A 20205-nucleotide genomic window follows, 5' to 3' on the forward strand; every position below is an offset into this window, starting at 1 on the left:
AACAAGCAAAAGGAACTCCCAAAAGCACATAACTACTGGTGGGCTTTGTGATTGCTGCCCCTAAGTTATATCCAAAGCCTAAGATGAGGGTCCAGTCTTACTGAAGCCTTGCAAGTTTACCACATCATTTCTGATGATGACAATTAAACCTTAGAACATTTTTAAAAGATGTGGGTGGTGGAATGAATCATAGATCATAGAATAGTCAGGGTTGGAAAGGACCTCAAGATCATCCAGTTCCAACTCCCTGCCATGGGAAGGGACTCCACACACTAGACCATGTCACCTAAGGCTCCGTCCAGCCTGGTCTTGAACACTGCCAGTGATTTACCACTTCTTTGGGCAACCTGTGCCAGTGCCTCAGCACCCTCACAGTAAAGAACTTCTTTCTTATATCCAACCTGAACTTCCACTGTTTCAGTTTGAACCCATCACCCCTTGTCCTATCTCTGCAGTCCCTGATGAAGAGTCCTTCTTCAGCTTCCTTGTAGGCCCCCTTCAGATACTGGAAGCTGCTCTGAGGTGCATCAAGTTGGAAAGCTTTAAATTAAGCATGTCTATGGTTTACAAGATGTTGATAGTACAAAGAGATGTGTATTTCTTAGGGGAAAAAAAAAAGGCTGTTATTCCCATAAATATTTTTGTGCTACAAAGTTCTGGAATACTTATTATGAAATATTTATTACTATGAAATAGTTCAGAAACAAAAGTATTTAAATCTGTATTGAAAGATTTCAGTGTGTCAGGACATTCAGGATGTAAAAACCTGAGGATTCCCCAGTTCTGGGGTTTTTTACTGCAGTTGATCTGGTTTTGTGGTTATAAAAGCTTTTCTTGGCATTTTTACTTACTACAGATGTATTTTCTAAAGTGGAGATGCCCTCCCATTACTGCTTGGCTCTGCTGGAGCTGAATGGCATCGGCTTTAGCACAATGGCATATGAAACCCAGAAACAAGTCATGCAAGCTAAACTGAGTGAGCTTGAGACCGAGGCGTATCAGCTGGCAGGCCACAGCTTCTCCTTGACCAGCCCTGATGACATTGCAGAGGTATGTAGGGGTTAGGGCAGGAGAGGGAGAACTTTTGCCCCCAAGAGGGTCGGAAAAAAGCGTTCTTGAGGGGACTGCATATGGGGAAAAGACAAAATGCAAACTGAGTGCTGCTCAGAGCTGATTTGTCTGTACGCTCATGATGAGCTTGCAAGATGCTCTGTGTCTCCTGCTTGGTACTGATCATTCTGACGTGGAAGTAAGCATGTTGGAAATAAAAACCGAGTGGAAATAAGCATGTTAGAGAGGACCTTGGCTTCTCATAGTGCTTCTCCGATGATCTGACAGTTAAATGCCTTCTGGAATATTTTTGGTGAATGGTGCGGGACTAGAGAAGCTTTTTTTGCAATACCAGTGCTCTCCACATGAGATGTGATGTCATGTAGTTCGAGTCTGAGAATGGTACTGAATAAGCTGCGTATTACCCTGGTCCCTACACAGGCATGAAAGAGGAGGAAAGACTGCTTTAACTGAATCAAGTACTGTTTGATTTTAAGAACTGGTATAGAACTGGTTTCTTTTAAAGCCTAACAAAGTTTTCTGTGTAAATTAGCAAGGCATTTATTCCTGAAGGACTTTAATATATATTTATTAATGTACGTTGCATGGAACCGTAGGAATAGATTCTAATCGCTGTGCATGCTTTTCCTCCCATTTCTTTCTTGTCTGTATACTAATTGCTTGCTGAGGGACTATACTTCATATGGAAGTAGTCAAAATGTGCAAGCAGCCACCACTAAAAGAAGTTCTACGGAAATAATTCTCCCTTTTTGCAAATGCAGTTTTGCTGGGTGACAGGAGTGCGAGTTGGAACTGCTGCGATAACGCTTGGCTCCAATTTCACTCCTCCTCATGGGGAAGGGAAAGGAAAGTTTTCTCAGATGTGCTGTTCTCTGAACTACAGAAGCTTGTTTCCCATGCGGAACCATGTAAAGTATCTTGTGTAGGTTAGTAGAGCTTTACCCTTCTAATTTTGTGTCAGTACAAGTTTCGTGCTCTATAAATGAGGAAGATAAAACCTTTCTGCCGCTTCTATTCCTTTCTGCCAGCTGTGAAATGCAGCACAATAGCTGCTAAATAGTGTGTAATGCTACGTAAATGCAAAACGAAGACCCATGTTCTGTCTGTCACTAAGTGAGCAGATACTTCATTTTCCAGTTCTTGGCAGTGTTTTAGGAAAATTAATATTCCGGCTATTCTATATTTATGCCCACCTCCTCCTGTGCCATTCCCGTGGCTCTGAAGCCTGCTCCCTACTAACACCTCTTTTTTCCACCAATGTTCTTCCCACTTTCAGTCATCTTACATCACATTTGATTACAGCTGCCTGTCAGCAGTAACCTTACTTCTTGGATGGAGGTAATTACCTTTTCTGAAAGCATACCTCAAAGCGTTCAGAAAATGAGAGTTTTAGATTCCATTTTGTAGTTAATTAAAATGAGAAGGAATGGTGGTGAAGGCAGAGATCCTTCATTAGCTTTTTAATTACCTGAAGAGTTCATCCTGTCCTGTGGTTGGAACAAGTGTTTGTCGTTTCAATGCTTGGTTGGTTTTTGTGTTCTCCTGCGTGTTGCATGCAGAAACTGAAAGGAAATGCTGACATTTTCCAGGTTTTGTTCCTGGAGCTGAAGTTGCCACAGAATGGAGATGTGAAGGTTCAAGGGAACAAGAAAACTCTGGGTTACACCAGAAGAACAACTGCTAAGGGAAACAGGCTTAGGTTAAGCAAGCAGTTGAGTACAACCAAGGTACAGTAAAGCTGGGTTCCGGTCTGTACAAATAACTCCCTCTTGCTTCACACATTTGCTGCTTGGATCTGTCAGAGTTGGGTATGCTGACTTAAATGAAAATACATTTTACTTGCCTTTTGCTTCTCCAGTTACCACTGGAAATTCAAATTGGATTCTACCTTCTCTGCTAGCAGCCATTAGCTCCTCCTGCTCTCCTAAAGCCTTAGTGTAGTGAGGACATGACTATAAATAGCAGGCATCAATAAGAATGAATCGGGCAGAATTTGATTTCCCAAACCACATGTAAGACCAAAATAGCACAATAATTTTGTAAAGCCAATAGGAGAAGAATTTTTCAACATCAGCTTGAAAGGTACTTAAATACCATGGTGATAAATCCAGTATTTTGACTGCCTGGTACGACCATATCTGTATCTTGTGCTTTAGAGATGGCTGATCTGATGTGCTTCGAAATGGCTGATCTGATGGCTTAACAAATTTAGTATATCAAAAGCTTGTATATATGTGAAGGCTCTTGACATACTTGCTAGTTGATAAATATTGTGGAGTTGCATTAATACCAATTGCTGCGAGCTAATGAGCTCTCTTGCCAGACAAGTGATATTAGCAGATATATGTGCTCCCTGTTTTCAGGACTCATTAATCTGTGTTGTTTTCTTAGTTTCCCCTTGTTCAGTGTAGTCAGTGCTTGGAAGACAAGTATTGATTTCTGAAACTCAAGTGGCAGTGATGAAGTGAGTGCAGTGGTGGTGGCAGAGCAGACAGCAAGAAGCAAAGTGAGGATTTCCTTCTTTGGTGATATGGAGGGGTGAGCTGCCTGCTGCACACAAAAACAGCGTTATTTTAAGGTGTTGGTGTGCCACTGCCTTTTGAAATTCTCATTAGTCCCTTTGTGTTCTGATTGAACTGAAAGGATTTGATTGCTAGTGATCAGCTTTGTCTTTCAAGGAGCATGGTCAAGGGCTTCATTTTATATGTTCCTGGTGTACGGATAGGAGAGAGCAGGGAGAAAAATACAGAAGAAGCTGGAGGAGAAGCATTAACGCTGGACAAGAGGAGACAATGTAGGGGACCTATGGCAAGTGATGCTTTATTTGATCATTTCACATGATTTATTGGTTGGTGCAGACTCAAAGGGGTGATGAGGATGCAAAAGTCCGAAGGGAAGTGACTGTGTAAACAACCTGCAGCTGTGTCTCATGGTGCTTTGATTGCCCAGGTGTAGGTGGCATAACTGCAGGGGATATCCATCTCATTTTAAGGTAGTGACACTCGAAGCTCATGGTGGGTGAAGGAGTCACTTTTTCCTGCAGAACCTTTCTAAACCAAGCTTTAAAGGCAGTTGATTATAGTTGTGCCCTTTTCTCCCCACAAGGATGTCTTGGAGAAATTAAAGAAACTTCACCCATTGCCAGGGCTGATACTGGAATGGAGGAGGATCAACAATGCCATTACTAAAGTGGTGTTCCCACTACAGAGGGAAAAGCGATTGAATTCTGCATTAGGAATGGAAAGAATATATCCAGTGTCACAGACTCACACAGCTACAGGTAAAGAAAAGTGTGCATAATCCTTACTTCTTAATGATTTTTCTTTTGGGGGGTGGGGGGTGGGGGGGCAGCTTTCCAATGGGAAAAGATGGAAACTCAAGCCCGCTCTACTTAAATCAAATGAAAATACTGAAATAGTATTTGACGTGAATTTGAAAGCGTAGGTGTGTTAAAATAGCTTTTGTGTTCACTGAGCAGGATTATTAATTTCTTGCCTATATTAGCATGTAAATCTCTGACCCCAGAAGATCTTCTGGATTTGGGAGTTTCTTATCAGTGCTACAGAAATGCTGCAGGGGAACCATCTCAAGCCCATTCAATCCACATTGTTTTGCCTTCAGTTTTCTCAGCGGTCATGTCCTGTCCTGCCCTCCTGCCCCTTGGTTTTTGGAGATGCAGATGTGTGTTCAGCTGTGTTAAGTTAGAGAGACTCCTTTTGGACCCTTACTTAGTTCTGCCTTGTCTTCTTTCTCAGGTCGAATAACCTTCACAGAGCCAAATATCCAGAACGTGCCAAGAGATTTTGAGATTGAAATGCCAACTGTGGTTGAAGAAAGCCCACCTTCCCGAACCCATGGGAATGTTAATTCCTGTGCTGTTTCTGGGGCCAGGTAGGAGGATCTTGGCAAAGCTTCTGCCTGCTCTTCTGATCTTACTGTGATTGTCAAATTCCTCTGTTGTGATTTCACCTGTGGCTGCTGTCGTGTCAGTGTTGACTTGTTCCTCAGTGTTTCTCTTACAGGTTCAGAGGAATAAATACCGAAAACTCAGTGATACATGGAATACCTAATAATGCTAACAGCATGTGGCACCATGCAGCCACTTGCTTTTTGAGGTCCTTCATGTAATCCTACAGTGAAATTAGCATTATGCTTCCAATAGTTGGGTGGAAACCTGAGTCCGAAAAGGAACTAAACTGACGTTAGGGTCTGTTTTGACTTTCTTAAGAGCTAATCTGAAAGAGGATAGGATATTGTGGAAGGAGCAGAAGAAAATTTCTCTCTTTTATGTTGTGCAGCCCCCTGTGTAAGGGAGCATTGGTAAATCTATTTTTCATTCTTTGTTAATAATTTGATTTGTATTAATGATCCTGCAAAAGCTATCAGGTTAGCAGAAAGAGATACCTAAATCTGGTGTCTGTTAACCAAACACCCTGGTTTGACAGCATTACATGCCAGTGCCTAAACAGTTGTGAGGAAAGAATTTCTGATGAAATATCAAGGTGGATCTTTTAGCAGCTAGATTATGAGCTTTGGGGCTTCAGACTTGGTAGTGGTTTTCTGTCCTTTCAGTTTCTCTTTCTGTTCAAGTTCTTGTCCCACGTCTCACCTGAGTGACTTCCCATCTTTTTTCCCATAGCAAGATAGGAGAAATGTGAAAAGCTTTTGGCTCTTCTTTCTTTTCCTACCTCTACATGTTTAACATCCTCATGCCTTGAGTAGATCATGGGAAGAGAACTCAGGAGTAGCAGGACCTTGTCCATCTCTCTTCAGAAGAACCAGCCTAGCCATGGTGGCAGAAATGTTGCTCTAGCAGTGCTAAGGCTTGCAGCAGCTTTGCAGGATGGTTGGGGGGTAAGGTGGATTCTGAAGAGCAGCACACCATCAAAAGCATGGACTGCTTGCTGAACATTGAGAGAGGTCTTTTTCTCGGACTGACTCTTGGGACTACATTCCTTAATTAAGCAGCCACAGTGTTAGGGAAAAGGGCAGTTGTAAAGGCACAGAAAGGACTTCTGGCACAAAAGAAGCTGCCATACAGCCCAAGTCTGATAGGCCTTCCGAACTTCGGTCCAAACTGTCTTTTATCTTACTATTATTACTCTTTCCTCTTGTAAGAAGCTTCTGACCAAAGGAGTGTGGCTAAATTAAATCATGGTAATTTAACTAAATTGGGAGCCTATGCTGGACACTATGGTTCTCTACAGTTCCCACACGTTGTCCCTGACCTTTATTTCTTGTGATAATTTATTCCTCTGATCTTTGTGCTATCTTTCATCAACTTGATCCCCACTGTCCCTGGAATGACGAGGTACAAGAAGAAAAGTGAGTGCACAAGGGGAGGCACAATGCCTTTTTCTGTGCTTTGCTGAAACCAGTCTTGTTCTCAGAGATACCTTTTTTTTCCCTCCTGCTAAAGAAAATCAAGTTGCTTCGGGGCAACTTTTTACTCAGTCTGTAGAGAGGAAATGTGCAGAGTTTGGTGAGCATATCTTCTGCAACTTCTGCTCTGCTTTTACAGGCTTACTGGTGTGTGTTTGTACATGCATGTGAACAGTCATGAGGTTGATGTCGGGGAGGAATCTTTCTGTCTCTGCTAGGTATGTGAGAATGATGTTGAGAGAAGACTTGGCACTCGAGGTGGGGTGTTGAATTTTTGGGATTAGGCACTCATCGAAGGTCTGGGGCCTTTCATCTTACCTGTTTTGAAGTGGAATTATCAAATTTCTGGACCAAGCCCTGATAGTGCAAGAAAGATTTATCCCTAAATCTGTTCGGAGTCAGTAGATCTCTTCAGGTGTACATGTGGTCTCCATCCAGTTCTGCCATGGTCATATATAGGTAGGGATTGTCCACAAGAGTGGAATAGAGGCTACTGTCGCACTTGTTTTCACCGATTCTTTGTAACAAAAACGATTATGCATCTTGACATGTTTTAGAAATTGGTGAAGAAGTCATTCTTTGTCTCCACAGATACAGAAAGCGTTCCAGTATTGCACCTAATGGCCTGAAGGTTCAAGCTGAAGACAGATCCAAGGAAAGAGGAATACCATTTTCTGTTAGCATGAGGCATGCTTTTGTTCCCTTCCCAGGTACTGCCCAGATTCTGCTCTGTAATTGTTAAGGATATGGGTAATGAAATATCCTAGGCCTAATGAAGAGTTAAGAATTGATGACAGTATATATCTAATTGAACAGCCTGCTTGGAAAACTAATGCAGTAGTTAGCATGCCCTCAAACTTTTTCACAAGACTGTAAAGGATAGAGTTTCAGTTGGGGAAGGTATTCAAATGTTCACACCTTCATTTCCTCTTTAAGAATACCTGGGTTTAAAGAGAGAGCTTAGATAGATCTTAATACACAACCTGAGTCCTTCCTGTCCAAACGTCAGTTCTCACGTTGCCTGCCCTGCCTCAGCACAAGTCTGCTGGTCTGATCCCTGTGCCGGTCATTCCGACGAGGTGCTACACTTTTACACAGACACCTGGATGGATACTTGTCTATGTGGTTTTGATGGATTCTAGATGGAAGGGCTAGATTGAAAGCAGGCATACCTGGGCATTGGGAAAACAAGCAAAACTTTGATAGACACGGCTGCGGAAAACTTTCAGAGCAGAAGGCACAAGGATAACTTCAGTCTTGCTTGCTGGTATTATGTTGGTTGGAATGGTGTTGAGTAATTTATATAATAATTTCTGCTAACTTCTTGCCTTCAGGTGGCTTAATCTTGGCTGCTGATTACTCTCAGCTTGAACTGAGGATCCTTGCTCATTTGTCTTGCGACTGTCGACTCATTCAAGCCTTGAACAGTGGTACTGATGTCTTTAAGAGTATTGCAGCAGAATGGAAAATGATTGATCCTGAAGCTGTTGGAGACAGGACAAGGCAACAAGCAAAACAGGTAAATTTTTGGGAATAAAAATCAACAGCAGCTTTCTTACCAGGAAGGTTCAGTGTTCAAAACATCAGGAACTAACTATAGAATGGCTTTCATTTTGAGTTCAGCCCTGACTGGTCAGTAATTGCTTTGTATGTACCCCCACTCTTGGTACGTTTCAACTGGAACTGTCTGGGTTTTGGGGAATGAAGGTGGAAAAAACCAGTGTGAATGGCTTTCATTCAGAGGTAGTGTCTCTTCTTGAATGCTTGCCCTTGTTCCCAATCGCTTGTCCATTGAATCACATTTTGATTTGGCTTTGCTTTCTCCGCATGACTCGCCATATGGTTATGGTTCTTCACACCATCCTCTGGCAGATTTGCTATGGAATCATCTATGGAATAGGAGCAAAATCTTTAGGCGAGCAGATGGGGATTGATGAAAATGAAGCTGCCAGTTACATTGAATCCTTCAAGTCGAGATATACAGGTTTGGATACGGCTGGTTGGGCGCTGTGTGGTGATGGTGCTGGTTGTTTTTAATCCCTTCTTTCCATGTCTCTTCAAATCCTAAATTTGTCTCAGCCCTCTACTATTTATGTCTCATTTGAAAAAGTCTAGTGCATGAACACAGAGTTTGTTACTCTGTAGTGTTTTACTCTAAACTCCGGTTTGAATCATTTTTAGGACCTTGTCCCTTTCTCCCTCCTTATATTCATTATTTTGTTGGGGATTTTTTTAATTCATTAATAAGCTCTGGGGATTCCTTTTAAAGCTCTCAACTTTCTGAATAAGGAACCCTTTTCCTTACTAAAACACACAGCTTCAAAGGATATGCAGTACAGCTTTAGACCACACTTCTTTCTAAAGATGACCATTTCTCTCTACTCTTCTTGTCTTTTGCTTTATTTCTTTAGGAGATGGATGCTGGGAAACGGGGTCCTATTAAGAATCTGCTTAGTCCCCAGTAATTTCTGGGTAGTCTGGCCTTCCTGACCATTAGAAATGACTTCCTGCTTCTTTCCTCTCTGTACATGTACATACACACAAACTGCAACCTACCTTATATTTTAACTCCACTTCTTACGAATTTTCACCTCTGTGTATTGCCAGGCTGACACACTGAATTTTATACTTAACGAAGTGACTAATGGCCATGCTGACCATGACATAGTCTTGGCCTTGAATAGCTCCTGTTACATTTTATGTTCTGTAAACCTTGGAAAGAAATTGCCTAAAGTTAACTTTTTGCACTTCAGCGCAGTTGTTACCTGAACTTGCAGCGAAAAGGGCTCTTCCTATCTCGTCTTTCTTTCACATAAGTTTCTTTTTAATGCTCTTGGTGGATTCACTCCTTCCCTTGCAAAGTGCAGGTGGATGAGTTTCTTTCATCCTAGAATCTGAAGTGACACAGCCTGAAGTCAGGCAGCCTGAGGCATCAAGGACTTAGACTTCTGCTTTCAACTTACCCCCTTCCTACTACTTGTCTCTCTAGTGCTGGTTTAGGTCCTGACCTCTCAATTATCAGTAATGCACGTATTACTCTGTGCCTGGGCACTGTGCAGCATGGACTTCCTGTGTCCTTGTGCACAGCCGGATATCCCGACACTACACACTCTCTTCTACCTCAAAAGCCTTACTTAGGTTTCCCAGCAGAGCTGCAGATAGGCTAAAGGAGTGATCGTGTGCCCTTGTCCCTTGACATGGTCTAGGAAATGCAAAGAATTACCTTGGTGTGCTGTTTGAGCATCCCAGACTCCTTTCAGTGACCCCAGTGAGAAGTCCACAAGGAACATCAGCTGTGTTAGGGAAAACTTTTTCTCTTTCCTTTCACAGGGATTCAGAAATTCTTGAGGGAGACAGTGAGGAACTGCAGAAGAGATGGATTTGTGCAGACCATCCTGGGAAGACGGAGATACCTGCCAGCTATCAAAGATCCAAACCCCTACAGTAAAGCTCATGTATGTTGAGTGCAGTACAGGTTCTAGTTATTTATTAACTTTTTAAAGTATTGGATTTCTTTGCACATCTAGCTGTGGTTTTACAGGGTCTGTGAGCCATCTGGGTCATGACCTTCCACTTTTCACTTAGTTCATTGTTTCCTCGGTTGTGCTTTGAATAACAGAGCTTTTGTCATGGTCTGCTTGACGCAAGTCTGCTATGACTGGGTGTACAGCTGTCATCATGTGCTAAGCTCACTTCAAAACTCCCACGTTAGAACTGGAGTGAGTAATTTAGTGGAATAAGTGGACATGATTTTAAGAAGCCTCCACGCAGTGATGTGCTTTAACTCTTCAGGTAGTGCTCTTCAGTGGGAGCACTGAGTTGCTCCCACTCATCAGGCTTTGAATATTATATGCTGTCAGCACCTGAACAAGAAAGGGCATTTAAGTGCTATAGTTTTTGGTATTTGTTCCTTATTTCCCCTCAAAGAAAACCCAAGCCTGTTAGATAAATAATTACTTAATATAAGCCTTTGTGTTGGCATTAATTTTTTCCAAGGTCATTTTGGACACACTTGTCTAACTCTACTTCAGTAAGTGTGAATTGACACACTGGGGTAATGCTGGCACATTTCTGTGGGGAGGAAGCATTATACTTCTCAGTAGGAAGCTGGATTAGGTTGTGTGGAATTGAAGACTTGAGTGGAAGGGAGAGGAATTGGGGGAGTTTATTGTACTCCAAGTGGTTGAAAGGGAAACAAGGAGACTTTCAAAAGACCTTTGAGATAATGTGACTGTTTAATCTGAAGGATACTTCAGCATGAAGCTTTGTAGATGCCCCTTCTGTTCAACTTTGATTTGTTCTTTAAAATCCTATTGAAGACCAGTTAATGAATTATCTTCACTTTCATGTCAGCTTCCTTGTAACTTTTTGCATGCATTTTGGCTCTAATCAAAGAGAGAGGAACCTTTGAATGTAGTTTTCTTATCTGACAGTTTGCTTGCGTGGGAGGAAATGCCACTGTGTCACAGTGTGGTCTGGTGTGGTTTTGCACAGCTGTAATGCTCTGGCAGTCAGGATTCAGTGCAGCAGACCAGGTTATTATAATGTTCATGAAGTCCAGCTTCTTACCTTTGGTTTCTGATGGTTTTGAAGATAGGCAGAATGGTACTTGGATGAACTGAGAGGTTTTTCTGCTCCTGAAGAAACTATTGCCATGTGTATATACTTCTCCATCTTGTAGCTTGTGACTCTTGCAGATTATTACCCTTGATATTAATTCATTTTAAATTAGTGGGAATCCTGCTTCTGTCAGTCACCTGGAGAAATCTTCTGTCTGAAGCTAGTCTATAGCATCTCTTTCTTTCAGGCAAATGAAACAAACTCTATGTGAAGGGTTTCCTGTGCCTGTATTTAGCCATGTATTCATTAGTTTTAATGATGTCCAAGTGGCATGCAGGATTTGACTTATTTTTGAGGGTGACTTTTGAGAACATCTCTCTCTGTTTAGGCAGAGCGACAGGCTGTGAACACAACTGTTCAGGGATCTGCTGCTGACATTGTCAAAACAGCCACTGTGAACATTCAGAGGCGCCTGGAAGCTTTCTCCTCTGTGATCAAGTCCCATGGACATCTGGAGAGCTTCCTCCAGAGAGATCAGACTGGTAAGCTTGCCTCTTTCTTGCACACTAGGGCAAAACCTTCAGCAATTTGCCTGCAAAACCAAAAAAGCTAGGGCTTTTGGGCTAGGGGTGGATGACAGAATCATAGAATGATTTGGGTTGGAAAGGACCTCATGATCATCTGTTCCAACCCCCTGCCGTGGCAGGGACACCTCACACTAGACCAGGTTTCTCAAAGCCCCTTCCAACCTGGCTTTGAACACTGCCAGGGATGGGACACCCACAGATTCCTTGGGCAGCCTGTTCCAGTGCCTCACCACCCTCACAGTGAAGAACTTCTGCCCTGTTTCTACCCTGAATTTCCCCTGTTATAGTATAAACCCATCACTCCTTGTCCTATGTCTACAGTCCCTAATGAAGAGTCCCTCTCCAGCATCCCTATAGGCCCCCTTCAGATACTGGAAGCTGCTTTGAGGTCTCCACGCAGCCTTCTCTTCTCCAGGCTGAACAGCCCCAACTTTCTCAGCCTGTCTTTATATGGGAGGTGCTCCAGTTGCTGATCATCCTCGTGGCCTCCTCTGGACTTGTTCCAACAGCTCCATGTCCTTCTTATGTTGAGGACACCAGAACTGTACACAATACTCCAGGTGGGGTCACAGGGGAATGAAATCTCATTGCTAACGTTGTTGTGCTTTTAGAAAACCAAGGATGGCTCATTTCATTTCGTGTAAAGTGGTGGCTTTTAGCTTGAAAAGACTATTGACATAGCGTCAATTAGAAATTATTGTACTAATAAGAGGAAAAGTATATTTGCTGCAGTATTAACCGTGCATTTCTATGTACATGGAACAGAAGCCTACCTAGTTTATCAAAGCAAAAGGAAATTTTCTTGTTACATGAAAATATCTTCCATGTAAACGAAAAGGCCTGATCTAAATGAAGCCAACAAACAAACTGCGAACTATGACACTTGAGGGAAATACGTAGGGAGAACGTCTGCTCAACACACAAACTAAAGCCAATGCTGTGATCAGATCAGAACCCCCAGCTGTCTCAAAGCAGATCTTCCAAAGGCTGGCAGTGGGAGTTCGTATGTGAGATGGACCATGATGCCACCCCAGAATTGTTCAAAAGCAGGAAGGTGAAACTGAGCACGTGTTCTGCCTTCAGAGGCAGTGTAAAGATAGAATGGAACAACTTCGGGTTCCAAAATACAGTTTTTTGTTAAAATCAAGTCTGGAAGTTGATGTCCAGAGGCTCCAGAGCAGTATTCTGTAAGTACTTAGCAGCATAGATTTCTCCTGGGTGCAGACAGCAAAGCTATGCTGGGGTACTTATTCCCAGAGGAGTGCTATGAAGGTTTTCTTTTGAACATAAAACAGTGTTTTGTTCATCAGTCTTGTGTTTTTAGAAAGGCAGCTGAAGGGGTGCAGTGCTGTATTTCTGTGGTAGTTCTTGTGCTTCAGCTGAAACATGAAGCTGTCTTAATAGGAGTATTCAGTCCTAAGGAATTAATCAGGGAGTTTTTATTTTAGAGAGACAAGATTCAGAGGTCTGCTATGGGTAGAAGGCACGTGCTTAGCAGAGCTTCCCATCCCTTCCAGGAGCAGCAGCTCCTGGCCTTTGGTCCGGTAGTTGTAGGAAGGGAAGGAGATGCTTTTGTGACAGTTTTTGCTCCTTTGACAATAGCTGGTTTCAAGAACGGGAAGAAATTCCCTAAGTTCTCTTTCAGCACATTCTAAATGCCTGTGCCATCAGAGAAGGACCCTGCATCATGTGGCTTCCTCAACATTGATGCTCCAGTGTGAGGCTTGCGCAAGGAACTGATGATGCTGTGAAACCCTCCCTGTAGTTGTGAACCGGAGTCCTCCTGGTAGCTAACCTGAACCATAAATAACTTGAGGCTCCGTGTGTGAGGTTGTGTTTGTTTCTTTCTTTTGGAAAGCTTTCAGCAGGGAACAGTTTGTTCTGCTTTATTTTCATCAGGCAAATGACAAAACGGGTTATTCAGCTGCTTGTTTATTCAAAAACTGCTCTTTTTGCTTCCCTTGTTTTCATCAGGAGCAGTAGCTGCGGTTCCAGATAACTGCGTTTGGGAGGAGGCTTGCTGCCTTTTTAGACTAGCCAGTAAAATGGATTTGGAGGAAAAGCAGAACTGTCATTCACTGCCAGAGAGGATGTTGGGCACTAACTCCTGATTAAACTTGACAGGATTTTGTTTAAACTTTGCTTTTTCAACAGATGGTTTCAGGAGACGCAACTGTCTCCTGTTTCTGTTCTGATTCATAGCTTTGTAATGGAAGGCTGAAATGTTTGTATCTAAAATGCTTCTCATTAACATTTTTCCCTCAGTAGCTGTACAAATATTGATAGAACAGTAGTGCTTTGCGGCTTTATCTGTAGGCATGGGCTTTTGCATTTTAAAGTTCTTTTGCTCCACATTAGGAATGTGGAAGGTTTCTTTGATACAAGAAACATGCCTTTTCATAATGGTATCTAATGAACTGTGCTCTTCACCTTTGTAGGAAGGCTAGGGAGGAAGAGAAGCAGAGGGATGTTACAGCCCACCAGCGGAGCTTTCTTTATCCTCCAACTCCATGATGAGCTCCTCTATGAAGTTGCAGAGGACAATGTCATCCAGGTATGGCCATGCTTTCTCAGCTATCTATGATGTTTGAAACCAGCCTTCTAGGGGTTCAGCTGCTCTTCCCTGCATCTCCTCTTGCTGTGTGCTAGAAGGTCTGTGAAAACAAAGCTGAACTGGATGAAAAATTCTGTTTGTATTCTTGACCCCTTTGTTTTCAGGCTCAAGCCATCCCATTAGCTGAAGTTCTTCACTGCTTCTAACAGCAGCTCGTACAACTTCTCTGCAAGACTCCATGAGTCAAGTCGCTTAATATCGGTGACAGGAGTGGGGCGAAGTGCTTGCTTTGTTTGGAGGTATTTTTGCCTCCCTGTTCACACTTGGGTTTTCTGGTGCCCAACTCAGAACATGTGTTGTTAGAGCTCTGGTTTGAACTCTGTGTAGGGAAAGGAGAATGCTGTACGCCAGGTACTTGTTTCCTCATTCTCACCCTACCTGTCTTTCTGGTAGGAGAGTTTCGGTGCTGAGGAGCGGCATGGTAGATGTAAGGAACATGCTGTGTGGACTGTGGTTGGTATCTGTATGGCAGCGTTCAGTAGCAAGTGTATTAGCTGGATTTTGGCAGCTCAGTGTTTTTCCAAGTCAGCACAAAAGCAAGAAGGCTCCCAGGGTGTGCTTCCATAGCTTGGGGATGTCTTTGCCCGCTTCTGTTCCGTGCATACACATCTGTAATGACAAAAGGCCATTTCCTCATGGCAAGCAGTGACTCCTGATCTGAGGGACCCTGCAGCAGCCCTGACTGGTTTGAGCACGTTTTTAGAACACATTTTATTAAGAACAAAAGGTTTAATGTTTTTCTGTTGCATCTCAGCTCCGGCTTCTGCTCATTTTGCCAGCTCCATTCATATGTCTGCTGCTTCAATCTGGGCAGGCTGGTTTAGAGATGAAAAAGCTTCTGTATTTCCTTCAGTCGAAAACTGAAATCCCCTGAGTATAGGCGTTTATGTCTTTAGATACTGACATCAAGTTATCACAGTGTCTCCAGAAGAACTGGGGCCAAGAGAGTGGATTTCCTTATTATTCATGGTATTACATTTTCTCAGTAACAATTTCAACTATCACCAGCTTTTCTAACTTCCTTCAGCTCTATTTCAGTCCATAGATGCTCTGGGCAGTCACTTAAACCAGCATATGTGCACAAAGCATGTTTCCTAGACTCGGATTTCCCTTTGGCATGCCAGATTTGCTTGGTTTTCAAGGATTCCTGTCTAGATAAGACAACGGGGTACTTCTTACCCCTTTGATTAAATGTTTTTAGGGCCAGAAAGGATCTTAAAGGTCTTTTCCAACCTAAGGGATTCTAGGATTCTGTGATTTTTTTGGTGGTAATATTGCTTGCTGTGCTTTCAGATGCGCCATTAGGATTATCCCATAGTAGAAAGGTCTAGGTTTGAAAGGATCTCTTGAAGTCTGTCCCTCTTAAGGCCCCTCAAAGTAGGGTCTGACTGAATTAGACCTTTTGATCTACAATACACATTTTAGTGAGCAAGGAGTGAGCATTTCTTGGTTTCTGTATTGCTGAGGAGGGCTTTGTTCACATCTTGCTGGCACTAAAACTTTATTCTACAGTAAATCATGTATTTCTTGGCTGCAACCGCAATTTTTACGCAGACAAGTTAGTTCGGTCACAGGCTTGATGCTGGCTCAAGCTTATTGCCAGCTGCTGAAGTGCATAGAAGAAAATAAAGTGATCTTTCCATGCATATGTGAGTTTGTGTTTTGATCAGGGTGCCCTTACAGATGGTCTGTAAGAGAAACAATGCTAGTGAGTGTTCTTGTTTCATTCGCACTCTCTCAGTGAGCTAGCTTGCCTCTGTCAGAAAGGCCACACTAGGGTAATACCTGTTTGTTCTTGTGCTGAAGGTGTGAAATGCCTTGGGCACCAGACCTTTTCCAGGCTGTACAGCATGTCAAGGTGAAGAGGATGAGCTTTCGGGCCGTATCACAAAACCAAGGTTGTAGCAGTATTGCCAAAGGTGGTAGAAGAGGCTTGACCTTCTATTTGTTGTCAACCCAGCAATGAGAAACCAGGTAGGGACATAAAGGCAGGGACTAAATTTGGATTCAAAGGCTAGATGCTTTTTAAACTGCTTGCTTATTCCCAGTGGCATTGCAGGGATGTTTTTAAGATGCCCATTTTAGCTGAGTGCTGAGAGCCCTGAAATGGTGCTGTTTGCTTCACATACAGGGAATTCAGAGTCCCGAGCCCCCCCAAGCTCAGGTTGTTGGTGCATGTCCTGTCTCGTTCCATTGGCTTCCCCAGGAGCCTCGTTCAGGTTGTCGCGGCTCCCTTGTTCTAGGTGCAGCAGCCCTTACGTGATATTTCTGCTAGTGGTAGTGCAGGAGCTGCAGCTGTTCTCAAGGAATCTCCCTGCATGTGGTTCGTGTTTCCTTTGTAATACTGATGAGTGGGTAGACTCCACAACTTGTTAAAGTTGTAAAGTAGGTATGCTTTTATTCAGCGCTGAGGCGCATGGGGGATCGCTCCTCCAAAGGCATGCGCACCCCAGCGTTATTCTCCTCTAGTTTTTCCTCTAAACTGGGCCCCAAACTTGAGCATGGCTGGAGTGGATTGAACAGAGTGGGGAACGGATCTGTGTGTCACACAAGCAGCTTTTTCTGTGTTGCATTTGCTTTTTTTCTCACAGCAGTGCCTTGCTTAAGCCTTATCCAGTTTTTAATCTTGGATAACCCTGTTTTTTTTCCTGCCCAGGCAGTTATTTTTCATCCTACTTTTGAACAGTAGATTATTTCTGTGCCAATTTTCTACCCTGCTTCTTTCTGCTCTGCACTTGTCTGTGCTGAATTACATCCTATTTATTTTAAAGCAATTTGCTAGGTCATCAAGATCAGTTTGAAATGTGGTACGTAAGGGCATTGGGTTTGGGAAGACAAATCTCCCCCTAGTTCTTAATGCTGTTGTAAACACTTGTGCTCTGATCTCTTCAAATCCCCTCCTCCATTCCCCAGTAAGAGCTGTGGAGGAATTTGACTGTGAATACCTGTGAGGGGATTATGAAGCTGTGTGGAAGGGTCAGAAAGGTGGAGTAGTTCCTGTGCTGACACAGTGGCTGGGCTGAAATGGCAATAGTTTCAAAGCCTTTTTCACTCTGCTGTGGAAAGGGTCCATGGGATGGGTGTGGATCGAAAGATGCATTCCAATAAGCAATCCGGGACAGGTTGGATTCCACATGGGTCCAGGGGGCATGGATTTACAGTCAGGAAAAAAAGAAATCAGGTCTTTTACAATCCAAAAAGTCTCAGGCAAACATACCTTCTGGTCCTGTGTGTACTGGGATGAGGGTTTTCTTAGGAATACTCTTGGAATACTTGGAACTCTTGGAATACTTAGGAATACTCTTGGAACTTTCTTAGGAATACTCAGCAAACAAATTAGTGAGGGGGAAGCTGGGTGGTATTTTAGCACCTGCACTGAATGTGATCTGCTTTCCTTGAGGTTTGTAGTCTGTGTTTCAGAGTGCCTTTTGTGCCGACACCTTGAGAAGGAACACCGTTCCCTGCCTCTGGTGCATTTGCTTTGTGCCTTGCTTTCAGTACATTTCTGAGTAGTCTTAGTGCAGAATTAGTCACAACTCTGTGCTGCATTAAATATCACTGGCTTCATACAGTTTCTCCATTCATAAACCCTCATCAGGATCAAAATGCTCAGTTACATTCCCGGTGGTGGCAAGTGAGTGTGAGTAAATGCATGAGGTGATTCCAGGGGTCCAGCCAGCCCAGCTACTGCGAGGCAAACAGAGCACTGTATGATGTGTGCATCTGACATTCCGCGTCTCCTCCTAGGTCGCGCAGATTGTCAAGCAGGAGATGGAAAATGCCGTCAAGCTCTCGGTAAAGCTGAGTGTTAAAGTGAAAATTGGACCTAGCTGGGGAGACCTGCAGGACCTGGAGCTCTGAGGTGGAACTGGGTAGGTTTGTGCACCGTGGACTGGGCAGGGCCAGTGCCTGGGACGGACCGGTGTGCGGTGACATCCTCCTGGACCGGGTTCGTACACGTCGTCGCAAGCTGCCTCCTGAGACGTGTGGTTGAAGCTGGTAGGAGTTCACCGAGGCAAACTCTTCAAAGGCCAGGCAGCACCGTGGAGCATGGACAGAACTGTGAAACGATTGCTAAAAGCGCAGGATTTCAATGAATTCTGTTAAAATGTGCTTGATCCTGCCTTTTAAACCAGAACCCCAATGCCTAATGAATTTATTACACATGAAGTGAGCTGGATTATTCTATTAAAAGATGATTTGGCAGTTCTTGTGTTGTAACTGTGTCTAGGGTAAAAAGACTGCAAAGTCTGTGTGCACTGAACGTTGGATTCTCCAGGCCTCTGCTGGGATTGTTTTGTACTGGATTCACTGATGATATTCAGGTGCCGACATGGCCTTCCAGCTGGCTGGGTTTCTCACTGAGCAGCTGTGCAGCAGTCACAGTGCGTGGAACCAGTGCTTGGTTGGCCTCCAACTTTGAGGAAAGCATTTTGGTGACTGATTGCTGTCATTCATCCTACTGCTACCTTCCAAACTGGCCTTGACAGGGATGCTCTTTGAACACCCTTATAGTGAACACAAAATCACCAGCAAAACCATTCCTTTTTAAAGAATGAAACACAATTGAGTGGCTAAAAACTTACTTAATGGCAATTGGTACTTTTGTGAGGAAAAATCCTATCTCAGTGTGGGCAGCTAAGGTGACAGCCCCGCTGGGGTTTGAGGTCTGGTGCCGTAGAGAGCCGTGGTGGGTGACCTGTGGCTCTTTACTCAGAGAGCTCCCTGGGGAAGCCTCCTAACCTGCCTGCTGGCAGCCTTGCTAACAAGTGCTCAGGTTTCCCCTGTGCTTTGCTTCAGCACCTTTGACTCCATCCCTGTGACCAGGCAGGAAGTTTTCCTGGGAGATAGGGCTGGTCAAGCTGAGCTTGGTGCTCAGTCTGACTGCTGGGGTCAAGTGCTTCAAAAGAGGAGGCAAGGAGGGAGCTTGCAGGGAATTCATCTGCTGCTATTCAGTGTTACTCTCCTCACTAACACCTGGTCTGGCTGAACCTCACGTCACATGGTTCTGTTTCCCTTTCACATGGTGGCAACGGTTATACAAGTCCAGCTGCTTTTGTTCATTTCATACAATGCCTGACCTTGAATCTTGTTATTCTCATCATGTAGCTCTTGTATGTTCCAAGAAAAGGAGGACAGGTGCCTCCCGTCAGCTTCTTGATACCTCTAATGATATTATCCCATCTTTCTTCTGTGGTTCCTCCTCAACAGAAGCAATCTCCATCTTCCCATTCTTGTCTCCTGTGAGAAATTGCCAAGCCCCTCGTTACTGTTTCCTTTCTGAACCTCTGCCGGCTCCTTTTTCAGAAGTGTACTTTTGAAGTTGCCTTTTCCAGCCTGATCCGAGGGGATGCAGGCTTGGCTTTCAACAGCCTGAGAGCCTGCTTGAGCTTGTTCACTTCAAAGGCGGCGCTGTTGGTGCGGCCGTTGTCCCGACATCAGAAGTACCTGGCTCCGAGGCTTCAAGACCATGGTGAGTTTTAAAGGATCTTAATGGGGCCTGTGTATAAAAGGCCACATCCTGGACTCTGATCCACCACCTGCCCATTGTGCAGCAAAACAGACACGTGGTATCGAGCCAAAGCCCCAGGCGAGGATGCTGCGACTGTCCTCAGCCTTGAGAGACCTGGCCTGCTTTCCTGTTTCTTGTTTCACTGCACATTGGGATGTTTGGTTTCCCTCCTGCCTCCTCTGTGCTGTGGTTTTCTACCACATCTGTCACTGGATGGATGAGCTCTTTATGCACAGCATTTGGTTGATGGACAGTTCTTTCTTTGCTTAGCTTATTAAAGCTTTTGTTATTAACAGAGCTGAGCTCCGGCACCCTGGTGTCTGACCATTTGTGTGCTCTGCCTGTGATGCTGCTGGGTTGGACTCATTATCGGTTCACATGATTTCCTGTCCCTGGGTGTCATGCAGTGACACACCTGTGCTCTATTTCAGGCCTCACTGGAGCTGCTGGAATGTGCTTGTTCTTTGGCACATTACAGC

At 43.8% G+C, this 20205-nt stretch overlaps 1 protein-coding gene across 1 annotated transcript in view; it reads left to right on the forward strand.

Moving 5' to 3' along the window:
• POLQ (DNA polymerase theta) overlaps nucleotides 1-18276 on the forward strand; it is a 52494-nt gene extending 34218 nt beyond the window's left edge. Inside the window, exons 20-30 of the mRNA XM_057415949.1 lie at nucleotides 857-1050; nucleotides 2661-2798; nucleotides 4177-4351; nucleotides 4827-4962; nucleotides 7045-7163; nucleotides 7788-7972; nucleotides 8326-8437; nucleotides 9784-9908; nucleotides 11402-11555; nucleotides 14039-14154; nucleotides 17962-18276. Coding sequence (XP_057271932.1) covers nucleotides 857-1050; nucleotides 2661-2798; nucleotides 4177-4351; nucleotides 4827-4962; nucleotides 7045-7163; nucleotides 7788-7972; nucleotides 8326-8437; nucleotides 9784-9908; nucleotides 11402-11555; nucleotides 14039-14154; nucleotides 17962-18075 — 1568 coding nt within the window. The 3' untranslated portion in view covers nucleotides 18076-18276. The remainder of the gene's footprint in view (nucleotides 1-856; nucleotides 1051-2660; nucleotides 2799-4176; nucleotides 4352-4826; nucleotides 4963-7044; nucleotides 7164-7787; nucleotides 7973-8325; nucleotides 8438-9783; nucleotides 9909-11401; nucleotides 11556-14038; nucleotides 14155-17961) is intronic.
• Nucleotides 18277-20205: the final 1929 nt, after the last annotated feature.

This window comes from Pezoporus wallicus, unplaced genomic scaffold (genome assembly GCF_028554395.1).
Source record: "Pezoporus wallicus isolate ANWC-B61680 ecotype Strahan unplaced genomic scaffold, APGP_CSIRO_Pwel_v1 contig_6814, whole genome shotgun sequence".
Taxonomy (NCBI): domain Eukaryota; kingdom Metazoa; phylum Chordata; class Aves; order Psittaciformes; family Psittacidae; genus Pezoporus; species Pezoporus wallicus.